This window comes from Fibroporia radiculosa (genome assembly GCF_000313525.1).
Source record: "Fibroporia radiculosa TFFH 294 genomic supercontigs, scaffold13103, whole genome shotgun sequence".
Lineage (NCBI taxonomy): Eukaryota > Fungi > Basidiomycota > Agaricomycetes > Polyporales > Fibroporiaceae > Fibroporia > Fibroporia radiculosa.
This window is the reverse complement of record NW_012133480.1, coordinates 92,789-109,154: the sequence shown is the minus strand read 5'-3', so window position 1 is coordinate 109,154 and position 16,366 is coordinate 92,789. Positions and strand designations below refer to the sequence as shown.

Here is a 16,366-nt window from a genome sequence, read left to right as displayed (position 1 = left end):
GGACATGACGGTGCGGCTACTCTGAATGACGGCGGCCCGCCGATTGTGCCGAGTTCCTGAATCCGGTGTCCAGACTGGAGAAGGATCAATGGAGCGGCGAGCCTATCCGGAGAAGTACTTGTAATAACAAAGCGTTTCATGCCTTGATTGTACAAAGTTCTCCCAGCCCGTCGTATCGTCGACATGGAGACAACTGGTCAGAGCCAATGATTGACTCGAGTGGGGGCCAGAGCGTGTCATCCAAGCAACAGAAATCAGAAGTAGGGTAGTCACAGAGAACAGCCGCAGCATTGACAAGAAAGATTTCGACTGTTGAACATATTGCCAAGCAGTAGAAGGTGCATTGGACTGCAAGGCCTCAGGCCTCATGAGGCGATTAAACAGAAGTTTGAAAGTTAGAACTTAGCGGACACTGGCGCTACTCGGCAATGATTCAAGGTAAGTGCTTATGTAACACCGTGTTCTCAATTTCCCTATCCGCATTGGCCCACGAGTCTGGTTCGCGTGCCCGCCGAAATGTTCAATAACCTCGTAGCCATTTGGCAAACATCCACCTTGTACATTGTCAGCTGCCGCGGTATTCTGTAAGAATTCCACGTGTACACCCATTTGCTGCATTGATAATATCCAAACATAGCATTCTGATACCGCCAACCATTTTCCTTGCCCATCTTTGCTCATCCGTTCTGATTTGGCCCGGGGTCAAGAAGTGATCGTATCAGAGTCTCTTTGGGATTGTTTTGATTCCAAAATTCAACCCGAGCCCTTAGCGCGTGCTGAGTCGAGCCCGAGGTCGCGAAGCAGGCCAAGGGTGAGATGTTGTCCCGGTTTCACACCACCAGGTTCTACTGCGGAATTTTCGCCGAGTCTCCCGAAGTCAAAGCGCCATGGGATCCGCATACAGCCTCCATGTACTTGCGTTGTGTAGGCTGACTTTCACACTGACAATTAGCTGCTAAACATTGCTCTCGTCTTCCTTTTGGTGAGCTAGCCGCATTCGTCTGGGGCGCTCCGTCTCACTCTATATGTGGCAGAAGTATGACTGAATTCCGACGTGGCCTTCTTTGCAGTAGACACGGGGATAACGATCAGATTCGGTCGCAGATTTGTACTTTGACATCCAAGCTTCTGGTAGACGATACATCATCATTTTAGCGAAGGGAGTTCAACATATAGAGCCACGTTATCCGAGACTCTGGGTCTGTCAGGCTCTCTCTAACGTCGGCCTCCGTGTTCGTTTATAAAGCCCCTGCGTTGAGGTCTGTTCTTTTCTATCGCCCTTCGAAACAAATGTCTGCCCAGGAAGCGCAGCCCTCTCTACCAGTCGCCATAGTAGGTCTTACACGCATGTGCGATTCCTGACTAATTTCTTATAACCCTGGTAGGTTGGTATTGCTGCTGAATTCCCTGGTGGAGCTAGTCATAATCACAACCTCAGTTACAAGTCATTTGCTCAGTTTCTTTTGGATGGTCAGGAGGCGTATGGAAGGATACCGGCAGACCGTTTCAACATTGAAAGGTGCGTCTATTGATGTGAAGTTCTGTACTTGCCCTGACGGTACACTTAGCATTCGGGGACATGCCACTGGTCAGGTACTGACTGATACGGGAGCATTCCTGAAGGAGATCGATCTCTTTGACTACCTTGAATTTGGCATCACGGGGAAGGATGCTCGTTTGATGCCAGTTGGGACTCGCAAGCTCGTCGAATTGGCTTTCCTCAGCTTGCTCGACTCTGGTATCGATTATAGAGGGCAAAATGTGGGGTGCTATATGTCAGGCTCGGCGCAGGACATATTCTCTGTCTCTGGACATGTAAGTACTTACGCCATGAAACAGTGAATTGGAGTGTATTAATGGACATATGGACCCACTAGAATGACAGTGAAGCCCGTGGCTCGTTCGCCTATGCGCCAGCGATGGTTGCAAATCGCGTGTCCTACCACCTGGACCTCCGAGGGCCTTCTATTCCTCTTGACACCGCATGTAGCTCTACCCTCACTGCCACGCATGTCGCCGTACAAGCCCTCCGGAATGGTGAATGTGACGCGGCCGTAGTTGGAGGGTGTCAGATCAATCATCGGTGTGTTTGCTTGTTTGTCTCAGTCAATCGCTTCGCTGATCCGTATATATTCCATTACACAGGTTCTCGGAGTGGCTACTCTATACACAAGGAGGAATTTTGTCTCCGGATGGCAAATGCAAACCATTTGATGCCTCAGCAGATGGGTGCGTCTTATTAGGTTCAAGCGCACGTGACATAAAGAATTCATTTTACCTACACAGGTTTGGTCGTGGAGAGGGCGGAGCAGTGATAGTTTTGAAGCCTCTGCCAGCGGCACTGCGTGACAATGATCGTGTGTATGGGGTGGTAAGTTGGCGTCTTTTTGGACAGATATTCACGACGGTGATATGTCGTGACATGTAGATTCTAGGAACCGGAATCAATTCGAGTGGATCTTTAGCGCCTGTCAACGCGCCCGTTGCGTTGGCTCAACAGGATGCCATGGTCCGGGCGTTTGCCCAGGCTCAGCGCTCGCCGAAAGAAGTTGACTTCATCGAACTTCATGCAACAGGTAAGTCGCCGCTGAGCGTTGACGTCTTGTATGGCTTATTATTGCGCAATCCGTAGGCACGGCGCAGGGAGATCCTACGGAAGCAAATTGGATAGGCTCACAGTTCAAGCGAGATGGGGAGCTTCTGATTGGTAGTGTGAAAGGTAATATTGGGTACGTTCTGGCTAATTCATGTTCTTGCATCAGTCGCTCATACCTTGCCAGCCACACGGAAATAACAGCCTTTCTCGCCTCCCTCTGCAAAGTCTGTTCCATATTTGAGACTGGCGTTATTCCGCCGAATGTCAACTTCAAAGTCCCAAATCCTGCTATCAAATGGAAAGAATATGCATTTCGTGTCCCTGTCCAACCGGAGCTGATAACATGCCGTTCGTCAACGCGTCGGCCTCTCATCGCGATGACGAGTTCCGGCATCGGGGGGGCAAACGGCCATTGCATCGTCGAAGGTCCTCCATCTATCGCACCTACTCCATCGCGATTCTGGGTCCAAAGTGATGCACGCTCATCAACCCCATCCTTGTTGATTGCTGCAGGTCTTTCTCCGCGTTCCGCGAGTACGGTTGGAGAGGCACTCAAGAGCAAGTTTGATACGTCGACAGAGACATGGCAGTCGCTCTCGCGCGCACTTGGACGGCGGTCTCGTTCGATGACCTGGCGATCGTACGCAGTCGCGCGGGACGGACAGATCTCGCGCTTTAGTGAGCCTTCACTCGCGCCTAAGACCGCTGCGCCGCTTGTATTCGTATTTTCGGGACAGGGTCCACAGCATTGGAACAGTGAGTGCTGTCCTGCAATCTGTCTGTTGGTATGTTCAGAATTGGATAACTAATTTCTATGCACAGTGGGGCGTGAGCTTTTCAAGACGTGCGCACCGTTCCGCACCACTGTCCTTGACCTCGACCAGGTCCATATCTCCGCGACAGGAAAGAGCTTGATCTCCGACCTTGGGCTGTTCGGCGAAACACCGATTGCCGACGCGCTGGGCGCAGTGTGGCCGATCGCGGTCACCCTTCCTGCATTGACTGTACTTCAAATTGCCCTCGTTGACGCGCTCGCTGAGTTGGGCGTCAAGCCCGATGTTGTGTTAGGACATTCGGCAGGAGAGACTGCCGTGCTGTATGGGTCCGGCGCAGGTGGCAAGGCGCTCGCGGTGGAACTAGCCATCGCTAGAGGGAAAGCCATGTCGCTGCTTGAAAGCGAGAACGGAACTATGGCCGCACTCGCGTGCTCGCCCGAACAGGCGCGGCAGATTATCACTGAAGTTGCCGGAGAAATCGGACGTGCAGATCTGGAGGTAGGATGCTACAACACTCCTGAGGCAGTGACGCTCTCGGGTTTGGCGCCCCACATCGACAAGGCTGTTACATGCGCAAAGGCGAAAGGCATGTTCGCGACTCGTCTTCGGACGCGTATCCCTGTCCATTCTGCGATGATGGAGATTTGCCGGGAAGAATACCAGAGACTCGCGACAGAGGTTTTCTCCAGATACTCTGTCGTCAAACCTACCGTAGAGGTGTTTTCGACATTGACTGGGGAGTGTTTCGACGGCATATTCGATGCTCAGTATTTCTGGGACAACACACGAGGGCCTGTCATGTTCACTTCCGCCATGCAAGCTGTCGCGGCAAAATATCCGAACTCAATGTTCCTCGAGCTCGGCCCTCATCCCGTCCTCACCAGCTATATTGCAGCAATAGCTGGGAACAGTTCGAGTGTCATCTGCCCTTTGAGAAGGGCCAAGTCGACAGAAGTAGACGTTGAGATCTTGGAATTCATGGGGGCGCTCGGCAAGTTAACTGTTGCTGGTCACCGCTGCGTCGACTTCGACATCCTTTGCGGCACATCTTGCCCCGTTGACGATCCCGTCCTCTCGTTCCCTTTCTCGAAGAGAGAGGTACCTTATGCGGCATCTACATTTGAGATTACGAGGCAGAGGCAACATCGTAACGGACCGCTGAACTATCCCCAGTTACAAGTGAACACGAAGACACACCCGTGCTTGGCCGAGCATATAATCAAGGACGAACCGATAATGCCCGCGGCTGGCTACATCGAGATGGTATGCCTCCATGTGCGTCATTGCTGTCCCACACTTGACATGAAATGAACAGGCTCTTGAGTTTGGGGCAAAACGCTTGTATGATGTAGAATTCCATTCCATCCTCGCACTTTCTTCAGAACGACCTGCGCCAGTCGATATCAAGCTCGAGGGATCACATTGGAGCGTGCGGAGCGCGTCAGCGATGGACTTCGCACAGACATGGCCACCTCAGGTGACGATTCTTTCCGTGATCATTCGCTATCGACTCTCACAGCGTTTCCAGTACAACCGGATTCACGCGAGCGGGCATCTATCAATGTCGGCTGAAGTAGATTTTGATTCGTCTCCTCTGCGTCTAGATGAGATACGCGCTCGTCTTAGGATCTTTGATATGAAGGGTAAGCACGTGGCCCTACGCGGCTATCAGATTCCTAGACTGTCATATCTGCTACAGGGTTCTATGATGGGTTTACGAGCTTCGCACAATACGGGCCAACGTACCAACGAATTATATCGTGGGGTCGTGGTTACGATCATTTGGGCCGCGAGGAAGTTTTGGTTCAATTGAGAGGAGCGGACGATGACCTTCCGGAGTAGGTAAACATATATCGGCATTGCGACTTTTTTCTTAACTATTTGCAGCATTGATGACTTCATCTTTCACCCGGCAGTACTCGACTCCGCGCTGCATATCCTAGTGCACCCTGCTCTTACCGGTAATCGTGATGAAACGCAATACTACCTTCCGTCCAAGGTTGGATCATTTGCCGTTCACGATGCTCTGCAAAGGAAGCCATTCCCGCGGATGATTTATACTCACGCTACATTCGTCAAATGGTCGCCAGGTATGTGTCTCTGAATTTTGGGGAACCAGATACTAATTGGGACCTAGAACGCCTCGTGTATGATTTCACTGTTACCGACGAGAATGGTATTCGACTTTGCACTATTCATGAACTCGAGATCGCACTGCACGGACATACTCTCCGAACTCTCAAAGGTCGCTTCGAGCTAGTTCATCAGCAAGCTGATTTTTGTGTCGCTCGTCCTGAACATACGCAGCTGCCCACGCCGAATGGTTCAGTAGGAACTCACGATAAGCGCCTCCTTCCAAATGTGACGCGCCTGGACAAGTCTACTTTTGCGATTGAGTATAAGCGGGGTTTCGAAATTGACCTTCAAAAATTGATCACCAGTCTGGATTCTATGACGCCCGTAGCCTTGTGGTTCATTTCGTCAGAAGGTCTTGATGGTGACGCGTCTCTTGGATTCACGAGGTCGCTAAGGAGGGAATATCTTTCCTGGCTCGTCCGATCCGTCGTATTCGACAATACCTGGACTGGCGACGAGCGCATTCAAGTCATTGGAACTCTGATGTCAGAGGATAGGTGTGAAGACGAAATATCAGTGCGCTCAGATGGATCCATCTTCGTTCCTAGGATTGTCGAAGCTGCTGCTCCGCCAACTTCGTCGGTGTTCAACCCCGACAAACCTTGGAAATACGAACAATCAATGCTCAAGCAAATCTCGCTTCCGGATGTTCCCGATGATCATGTTCTTGTCCGTGTCACTGGATTCATTTCCTCAGCTGGGCGTTTATGGGCCTTCATTGGACATGTCGATGGAGTCTCAAATCTGGTTGCTGGCATTACTTCCGGAGACCTTACGACTGCTGTCGTCGCCCACATTGGAAGCGTGGTGCACTTGTCCTCTCTCGACACAAAATTTGTACCCGATTTATTAGCGTGCGTAATCGCGGGTCTAGCTGTGGGGCCCGCTTCGTTTATGCAACCACATCGTCTCAAGAAAACTCAAATCATAGTTACCCACTCAGACATGGAACTCGGAAGTCGTATAGTGGAAATTTTCCAGCAACTGGGTCTCCAAGTTTCAGCGTTATCTTCTCGGGCACTGGTGCCCGAGGTCAAGCACGCCTTGTCTAATGATTCCAGCCTTGTCGTCGTCGGATCTTCCGCATCTTCGGAAACTCATATTGCAGATACTTTCCTACGCTCGAAGTCTTCCCGCATTTTCGTCTGGCATGATTCCACGTGCGGCGTGGAGAGAACTTTAGAAGATGACCCATGGGCTGTAGGGGATGTCCTCCGCTTTGCACTCTCAAAGTGCCTGGAGCCTTCGGTGCCTGTTGTGCCACCTCTGCAGCTAGTTGATGATCCTCTCTCCGCTGAGGTTCCAAACGCTTCCAATCTTTTCGACAGCGCCAAGTCCTATCTACTAATCGGAGGTATAGGTAGTCTTGGACTGCAAATTGCACTTTGGATGTACAAGGTACGAGCGACTCAACTGCTTCAAGTGTATCGAAGTGTATTCACGGCCACTTCAGAATGGTGCAAGAGATATCGTGTTGACATCGCGGTCGGGGCTAGAGAGTCTGATTAAAAAGGGAGAATTCGTCTCGCAGCGTCTCCTTGCCTATCTTCAGATGCTCCCCGGTCTTACGTTAAGGACGGAAGCCGTTGACGCCTTATCCATCGACGCCATGCGCAGCCTGCTTGACACACTGGTGAAACCTTTGGGTGGATGCATGTTCCTCACTGCCATCTTGATAGACCGCACGTTCGCAATGCAAACTGAAGAAACGTTTGAAGCATCAGTGGCTTGCAAGGTTGATGCATTCCGGACTCTGGAGGAGATTGTTGACATCGATTCCCTGGACTTTGTAATCGCCACGTCTTCCGTCTGCGGATTGTTCGGAAACGCGGGGCAGACCAACTATGCTTGGTGAGCACTTATATAGGCCTGTTCCCGGTATCGGAATATTGACGGCATTGCTAGTGGAAATACAGGATTGACGGGTCTAACTCGCAGGTACCGCAAAGCCATGACGGTGGTCTCGCCCTTCATTATTGACACAGGTCTGCATGTGTCAATATCAACGTCGGATATGCTATACTGGACACGATTCAAGCACCTCCATAGTTGGGGTATGACGGGAACTGGTACGTTTTTTTTTGAAGGAAGAGCACAAGATGAAACTGATTGCTCAGAGCTCTGTGAGTATCTTGGAGATGCGCTTCGGAAATTACAGGAAGGCAATACTTGGCAATACATTCCGGCCTTTGACTGGAATGTTGTACGCAAGAACCTGGGCCCTTCTCCGCTGTATGACCATCTGACAGCAGAGGATCAAGCAGAAGATGTCTCCGGCACCGATGCTTCGGCCGATTCCATCAAAGACATCATCTGCAGGATGCTCGATATCTCTCCAGAAGATCTCTCCCGCGAAGTTCCACTGACGACGTATGGCCTCGACTCTCTGTCGGCTGCTGCACTGTCACATGCCCTTCGTCCGATACTCATCGTTTCGCAGATCCAGCTCCTTGCAGATCTCACCCTCGCCAATCTGGAAGACCAGCTCGCCGACACTCACGATGATGACACTTCTGCTGGAGACGGTTCAGGCAAAGATGATGCGATTGTCAAGGCGAAGGGGCAAGAGATGGTCCGAATGGTCGAGAAATACACCGCCGGTCTTCGTGCGCTAGAAGTACGATACGATCAGCGTCAAGATGCTGCAGCAACACCCCCGGTTGTTTTGATCACAGGAACAACTGGAAGTTTGGGTGCGCACATGCTGGCTCGCTTCGTGCGCGAGTCCAAGTTTGAGAAAATCTACGTGCTCATACGCAAAGGCACTGATAGCGACTCTGTTGTGGACCGTCAGAGAATGGCGTTCGTTTCTCGAGGACTGGATGTATCTTTGTTGTTGTCGAAGCGCGTCTCTGTGATAGAAGGTGATCTGGACGCGTCTTCATTCGGGCTGTCTGCGGAACTTCAAAAAAGAGTACGTGCAACGAGTTTTATGTTACACATGGACACTTCTCTGACTTGGATCACCTTTCAGATCTCCACATCTGTTACGCACATAGTCCATTTGGGTATGCGCACAGTTTTGATGTTCTTTGAGATAGAGTTACTAAATAGAGCACACGTAGCTTGGCCTATCAACTTCGGACTACAGCTTTCAACCTTCGAGTCTGCAATCCACGGCCTTCGCTTGCTTATTGAGTTCGCGGCGACTTTCCAGACTCGCGTGAAATTCGTATTTGCTAGCACAGCGGGAGTGTTTAGGCGTAAGCAAACTATGTGCATATGGAAGCTCACATTGATGGATCCCATCGTCAGGTCTTGAAGTTGCTGATCGTGCAGAGGAAATAGAGATAGAAGACCCCGTCGTTGCTATTGGAGCCGGATACAGCGAGTCAAAATGGGTTGGCGAACGTCTCTTGAGTGCAGCCGCTCAGCGACGTATTATCGATCTCACTATTGTGCGCGTCGGACAGCTCAGTGGTGGTATCAACGGTGCGTGGAGAATAGCCGAATGGGTGCCATCCCTCATTTCTACGAGCCTTGCTCTCGGTTGCTTGCCTGATGGACAAAGTGTGGGTTCATTTCGCTCAGTACAGCATTTTGATAGCTCAACTGCCTGCGTAGAATATCTCGTGGCTTCCTGTTGACTATGCAGCAGCAACCATGATCGACTTCATGGCTTCGTCACAGCCGGTGCTGCACCTCCGCCATCCGCGCGGCGTTTCTTGGACGGAACTCATGGAACACTTCGGAGCTGCATTGAAACTGCCTCTGGTCACATATTCCGACTGGTTCACCAGGCTCGACCACGGTCTGTTATCGACGTACGACGACAACCGAGTGCAGCTTCTGGAACCTGGACTGCGTCTGCTCGAATTTTTCCGGCTTCCGTTTGACATCAATGATCCCAAGCCGGATATCATGGTGAAGCTGGTTCGTGATACAGCCATCGACAAAGGTCTAGCGGCCTCTCCTGCGTTGCGTGACACCAGTTTACTTGGCCTTGGTCGTCAAGACGTGGACAAGTGGCTAAAGTATTGGAGAAGCGTCGGATTCTTGCCCAGGTGCTGAGCTTCCATACAAAGTATGATTTTTTGAACGTACATTATTCCTTTTGTGAGAAATTTGTAAAACCATAGAGTATACCTTAGTCTGATAGGAAATAGTATGACCCAGGCCAGGATTGGATTGTCAAAGTGGATACAGCTAAGTTAGCTGGAGTTTTAGTCTCGTGCCACCGGCGCGGCGCATTTGTTTGGTCAAGTGCACACTGTCAGCCTGAAATAGTGCATCGTCGTGGCTCAATCTCAACCGTATAAAATCTGACTTTGACCTGGGTTTACACTCAAAGCCATGCACCCTCCTGGAGCTATTCGTCATACTTTTGATATTGCGGCTCTTGCCTAGTTGTGCCTATTCATTCCGGGTGCTGCACATGTCTGATATTGCCTGGTACCTTGTTCCCAGCATCAGACTTGCTTTGATTTCTGACTACCCGCATGTCCAAAATTTACCCTCGAGCACACCTATGCCGAGCCCGAGCTGACTACTGGGTCCACGCTGCCAGGAAGAGTTTGATGGTCCGGGCATTTTCATATGCTGTTTGTCAGGTGCGCGTTCCACTGCCAAGAGCCGCTCTGAATAGATAGCGCCTCGTCTTCTCACATATATTCGTTATCGCAACCTCAGGCTCTGGGGGCTACATTTTACGCTCCTCAAAGCGACGTGTTAAACACCAAGTCACCACATGACTTTGACTCAGGCCACCATCATGTTCATAGGCGACAAATGGAGGGCTGTGCGTCTGTCCGGCATTACAGTCGACCGTTCAGCTGTAGAACGGCTAAGCGCTGATCGGAAATAAATTTTATGACACTGCTAATGGTGGCTTTCCGAGTTGCAGACAACATTCGGGCACACACTATATTCTGTTTCCCTAATCACCGGTGTTCTCGGGACTAGCCTGTGCTTCCTCCTCGCAAGTAGTATGAACTTTGCGTTCACGTCAACTTCAGTATCGGCATCAGGGAAGAGGTGCTCGGCTCCATGAACGTGCTCATTCACCGTGTTTTCATTGGGTAAGAAGCTCCCCTGAATTAACCATACCCAAGTGGCTGAACCGACGACAAGAGACAGATAACTGTAGCGAGCACTGTAGCAGCCACCGTCTAGTCTACCCCAGTTGCCGCCCATAGGACCGAACAACGAGCCGTCACCTTCGCAATCGCTAAACTAGCTTGAAGTTTTACTCAAAGATCATCACGTCCACGTCTGAGCCATTCCCGATGTCTATAATGTGCCTGTATACGTACTGTCCATCATTCTGGGACCTGATCTCCTGGGAACATCCTCGCAAGAATGCGGCAGGAGACTGGCCCAGTTCGTCATACGCGTGGTGTTTTGCGCTTCTCTCAGACGCCCAGTGGGTGCGGCAAGGGGGCATATAAACGATCAACTCGACTTGATACTATTAGCGCCGTCCCGATAGTTCTCCATTCTTTGGGACGACTGACGATTGCGTTAAGTGCGTCCTCTCAATGCTGTCTTCTCCCGCGCTGGATCTGATATATCTAACATCATATCTTCGCGACCCTGCTCACGCATAGATCATGTCCAATTCGTCAAATCCTTATGCGCCTGACGAATCCTCGTCGACAATTGTCGACGAGGAGACTTGGCTGCAGGGTGCGCTACTCTCCAACATTGCATATGGCGTCGTGCTTGCGCTCTATGTGATGTGCGTCGCAAAACTCGTGCGGCAGCTAAAGCAATACAACTACATGCGCCCACTTGGACTGTTTGCATATGCGACGGTCATATTCATCATCAGCACGCTTTTCATGGGTAGCCAAGTCAAATTCATTCAGCTCGCATTTATCGAGGACCGCAACTTCCCTGGTGGGCCGAACGCGTATGTCGAGGACGAATTCTCGAACCCTACCGACGAGATTGCCAACGTGTGTTTTGTGGTTGGAAATTGGATCATGGATGCATTCCTGGTATGCATCATTCATCATTGTAAACTTTACGACCGACTTATGTTATCAACAATAACAGATTTGGCGGTTGGTAGTGATCTTCAAGAGCTTGGGGCGTATGTGGGTTATTCCATTGGCGACTGGGTTGTCTATTATGCTCGCTGCTTCCGTGTGTGCGTCCAAGCTTTACTCGGTTCCTCCTCGTACTCTGATTATTCTTTACTCGGTATCTGACAGCGCTTGGTATATCGCTGCTCGTTCAGATGACCGGCTCCTCGCCATTCGACTACGTCAATATCACGTTGGGTTACTACGTAATGTCCCTCGCGTTGAACGTTGTCGCGACCTTCTTCATTGCGGGGCGATTTCTCGTGTGCCGAGCACGTGCGGCACGACTGGGATCCGAACATGCATCACGCTACACGGGGTTCGCGGCAGTTTTCATTGAGAGCGCTGCACTCTTCGCTATCTTCGCCATTCTGTTCATCGTACCGTTCGGCATTGGGAATAATCTTGCAAACGTCTTCATCGAGACGGTCAGCCAAGTTCAGGTATGTTTCTATCTTATTGTACCCAATTTCGTCTAGCCCGTTCTCATAGTTTGATGATCGCTCCATATACTAATATTGTGTCCATGACTTGTAGGTAGTTGCATCGCTGCTGATAGTGGTCCGCATCGCCTCAGGCGAAGCATGGACGGAGCACACTGCTTCGCAGATGTTCCTCACAGATCCTGAATCCGATCCCGACACCGTTCGCATGCAAAAATTGACCAGCCTCCAGTTCAACGCGATGCAGTCCGCCGTACCTGAGGACGACGACGGCAAAGCGTCCACGCAGGGAGAAAGTACGCATGGACGTGTTACGAGTGGAGATAACATTGTATGAGGGCGCAAACTTTTGTGATGCCTACGCCCATTACGTAAAAGGCTGCTGGAGGGATGGCCGGACTCCAAGTCCGTTGCATGTTGGCCCGCCTAGAATCCCTACGATTGTATGAGTCTTGTGACGCGTAATGTCTGTATTAGTAATGTTTTTTGGATGAACAATTGAGATGATTCATTGGCCGTTATATAGTGTCCTATTGTGATGCTAGGGCATAGGGTCGAATATTTATCATGTTCGACTATTCGCGGCTAGGCGTGGTGCACATACGCAGATGCAAGCAACAACTGAAGGGACAGGTGTGGAAATGTCCATGCATGCACGGGCGCGTCACTATTCCTGTCACTATACTAGACGTCTCTGCATCTCGGAGCTCATGGTTGCGCATTCTGTTCTCTTGTTCATCGCCCCCCAGTCATCAGCCAACCGTATCCGGCTTAAGCAAACGCGCACAATCCGAGTATGCGACGCATGCCAGTTACGCTCTTGCTTCAAGGCAATCGTGGGGTGTGGCCGTCTTCTACCTGGATACCATGTGTGCTATACCGCTTAGTAGCAGATCGGTGGTATATTGCACTTACAGCAAGTCACGGCTGCATTTGTGTGTGGGTATAGGCGACATGGTGGGCAGACCCTAACGCCCGGTGAGAATCGACATGAATTAGAACGAGGAACTGTGTCATTCAATGAGAAAAAAAGAGATAAACCGAATTGGCATGAATTACATAATTCTTCATGTGTTTTCAACGCAATTCATTGAATGATCCAGTTTCTTGATTTAATTGATGTCACTTTCCACTGGGCCTAACGGCTTGCAGCTTTTCGCGATAGCAGAGCTCCTGCAAGAGTACCTCTCCGAGTTGGAGAAGTACTCGGCCGCATGCAGTCACTATGTTTGATTACTGCTTTAGGTACCTTGGTACTACATTTGGTATTTTCTCACGATGACGTGCCTGCGGGTTTCAGGAACTCGCCGTGGGCGGCAATGGCCTTGCTCTCCGAGTACTACTTAAGCCCCAAAGAACATTTGAAAAAGCGGACAAGTGCTTATTTGCGTCTACTCCCGCCACACCGCAAACAAAAGCGGGGCACAAACCAAACATTCGCCTTTGGGTCAGCCGCATCCAGATGGTAACTGGCGGGGAGTGGACCCGCTCTGCTATTCGAAACGACACCTCGTACTGTATGTTCCTCTGAGCGCATCACTGATGCTAACAAGCCGATCTGTAAGAAATTATCAGAGGCCCCGGAATGGAAATGCAGCTGGCAGCCGGCCGCGCACGGGATGCAAGCCGCACCGCTCGAAGCGAGCAGCCGTAATGTATAACGCACTGCAAGATTATGCATTCACAATACGGCTTGTAGGTACAGCCGCTTTGACAAAATAATTGTGCTGTATGTACAGGTAAGTTATGCAAGGATCTGACACACAGGCCTGCCGAAGTTCGTCGTCGTCGTCGCCACCGCCCGGTTGCACGATGACGATTGCGGCGGCAGTTTGGTCGGCGGCAGCTGTCCCCTTTTATGGCGACCGCCCGCCCCATGTATCGGCCCCTGAGGACGGGGGCGACAGCGTCATCAGCCCCGCGCACACAGCGGTCCAGATACACGGATGGACTAACCTTTTGGCACTCGCGCTCTCCCGTACGTTTCATCTTGTCTTGATTTCCGTCTATTTCTATCTGCCTCAGCTACAGCGTATATAAGGGCGCATGCATCGTAGGTAGAATCTACTTTACTGGACCTTTGACATGCAGCTGTGAATTCCGTGTGGCATCACCTTCTATCTCTGGCAGACTGTCTATTGTTACTATGCAAACTTACTATGCGTACCGACACCAGCCATTCAAGACCATCTATCTGCTTTATTTTGGCTTGTCCCTCTGTGTTCGAGTTCCATATTGGACGCTGACGAATCTCTTGCCATCATGGCGCCCATGTCGTTCGTGGCCGCTTTCTCGTGTTCTCATGGTCAAGTTTTTGCGTAACATGATCGCGGCCGCCTTCCAGACATCACTTAATTTCGGTCGTGTGGATCCTGAAAAGCTTGTGGAGACAGGGAAGAATATTCAGGTCGTCTGGATCGAGCCAACGCCTGAGCTCATCGTGGGGGAGATCAAGGAGGCCGCCCGGGTGAACAATGTTGAGCCGGCGAGAGTCGCTGGGGTGTGGTATGGTCAGAGAGGCTCCAACGCTCAAGCCGCGCATGAAAAAGCGGGTCCAGAAGAAAAGGTGATGTATGAGTTGCATGGTGAGTAATGAATCATGCTTGATACCGAGGGTGATGGATTGATGGAGTCATTGTTTCTAGGCGGGGGATGGGTGGTCAGTCAACTCACAGATTCTCCGTATCAAGTGTCGGAAAACTAAGAATAATTTGTAGCTGGGGAACGCGAGTCCGAAGTGGGACAGCGCCTACTTGTGCGAACGAATGATCCAGTACGCCGACGAGTACAGCAGTGTGTTGCAGATCGAGTATCGACTGTCGGACGGCCCACCCTTCCCCCCGAAAGGAGCATTTCCCGCTGCGCTGATCGACGCTATAGCCGGTTACGACTATCTTGTCAATGTCGTTGGGTTCAAGCCGTGGAACATCGTTGTCGTGGGCGATTCCACGGGAGGGAATCTTGCATTTGCCCTCGTCCGCTACCTCGCTATCAACCAATTTTCCTCCCTACCTCTTCCTCGCGCACAGTTTCTACTTTCCCCCACTGCGGATTGGGGTCGCACGCACGAGGGTCCGAACTCGGCGATGGAGCGGAACAGCGAAACCGACTTCCTACACTGGTTCTTGGGCGGGTATGCGACGAGGGCGCTATTAGGTTCCCTCCCGGAATCGGACGCGTATTCTAACTCGTGGATTTCGCCTGGAGGCCTGCGGATGCCTCATGTGAAAGGGATGTTCGCCGGCATGCCGCCGACATTGATCATGTCAGGCGAGCTAGAGATGACACTGGACGGGATCACGACGTTTCGGGACCGTATCGCAACTGACAATGCACCAGGAACAGTCACGTATATCGAACTGCCGGATACGACGCATGCCGCGATGACGGGGAAGTGGCACGAGCCGCAAGCGACTCGCGGGATTGAAGAGTTTGCAAAATGGTTGAATCAAGTGCATGATCGTATTTAGCATGATTTTTACGGATAGCCGTGTAACCATTATTCTGAAGCGTGAATAATATGATCTTCTCTGGAAATTGCAGGAGTCAATTGATACTTGACCAAGGCACATTGTTCAAACGAAGTCAGATTTTTCTTCACGATCGGATAAACATCTTGGTGCATATTGGAACATCGCAGGCAACGGCCTCGAATACGGCATGATGTGCTCCTAGTACGAATCCTTGTGAGGAAGTTACATAGGCCTTCTCTCCGGCGCGAGATGTACAAGCCAGGCTAGGGATCCTTCCATGGGACATCCATCACACAGAGAGATCCTGTGCGCTCGAGGAAGGTATATGCTCTGTACACACCATCATCCCTCCCTTGAGTAGCTGTTCACGTTGCTCAGACTGTGACTTCGCAATAGCAGTCTCTCGAACAAGTTCAGGTGTTGTTGGGACAACCTGGTGGACGATAAACCAATGGGTTGTTATGTTGTGCTAAACGAAACCACAGCCGATTAGATTCAGTTTAAGATGTAAGTTAGAAAATTTCAAGTACAAAGAGACACTAAAAAGCAAAAAAGCAAACTGTATGTTCTCCTAAAGCTTTGCTGCAGCTGATGCCGACACTTTCATACCAATCTTGAATGCTTCTGGTACTATGGCACGTATTTGCGCCATGTTGTCGTCAAAGTCCTTGCCTGCGGTGTTTGCGCCAGGTTAGCCAAGACCACTCGAACACAGCGCGTTTATTAGCATCATAGTCAGCAAGATGCGAAATCGTAGACCTAAATTGACCTGCATAGATAGTTGAAACCAGAGTTACATCCTTGTAACCACCAAGATTGAGGTTCTCATTGGGAACAACTATCCTGGACTCTGACGTCCGATGCGCTAGAACACATGTACTCATGCGTACTCACGGCCCGGGTGACAACTTCTTGT

The 16,366-nt window shown here is 50.8% G+C and overlaps 3 protein-coding genes across 3 annotated transcripts; all 3 read left to right on the top strand.

Moving 5' to 3' along the window:
- Window positions 1–1,290: 1,290 nt before the first annotated feature.
- Window positions 1,291–9,519, top strand: FIBRA_07463 (uncharacterized protein; the record flags this gene model as incomplete). The annotated part of the gene is made up of 21 exons (XM_012329146.1): window positions 1,291–1,332; window positions 1,386–1,519; window positions 1,569–1,815; window positions 1,878–2,083; window positions 2,146–2,229; window positions 2,287–2,371; window positions 2,429–2,576; window positions 2,633–2,729; window positions 2,781–3,352; window positions 3,419–4,635; window positions 4,688–5,015; window positions 5,072–5,210; window positions 5,260–5,462; window positions 5,510–6,906; window positions 6,962–7,359; window positions 7,414–7,577; window positions 7,626–8,422; window positions 8,483–8,516; window positions 8,574–8,711; window positions 8,764–9,020; window positions 9,073–9,519. 21 exons carry the CDS (start codon window positions 1,291–1,293, stop codon window positions 9,517–9,519), a joined length of 7,134 nt encoding a protein of 2,377 aa, XP_012184536.1.
- A 1,538-nt stretch (window positions 9,520–11,057) lies between these two features.
- Window positions 11,058–12,314, top strand: FIBRA_07462 (uncharacterized protein; the record flags this gene model as incomplete). Its single annotated transcript, XM_012329145.1, has 4 exons — window positions 11,058–11,447; window positions 11,506–11,599; window positions 11,664–11,977; window positions 12,072–12,314. The coding sequence occupies 4 exons, from the start codon at window positions 11,058–11,060 to the stop codon at window positions 12,312–12,314; spliced, it is 1,041 nt and encodes a 346-aa protein (XP_012184535.1).
- A 1,986-nt stretch (window positions 12,315–14,300) lies between these two features.
- On the top strand, window positions 14,301–15,447 carry FIBRA_07461 (uncharacterized protein; the record flags this gene model as incomplete). The annotated part of the gene is made up of 3 exons (XM_012329144.1): window positions 14,301–14,562; window positions 14,623–14,636; window positions 14,695–15,447. The coding sequence occupies 3 exons, from the start codon at window positions 14,301–14,303 to the stop codon at window positions 15,445–15,447; spliced, it is 1,029 nt and encodes a 342-aa protein (XP_012184534.1).
- Between the last annotated feature and the right edge of the window lie 919 nt (window positions 15,448–16,366).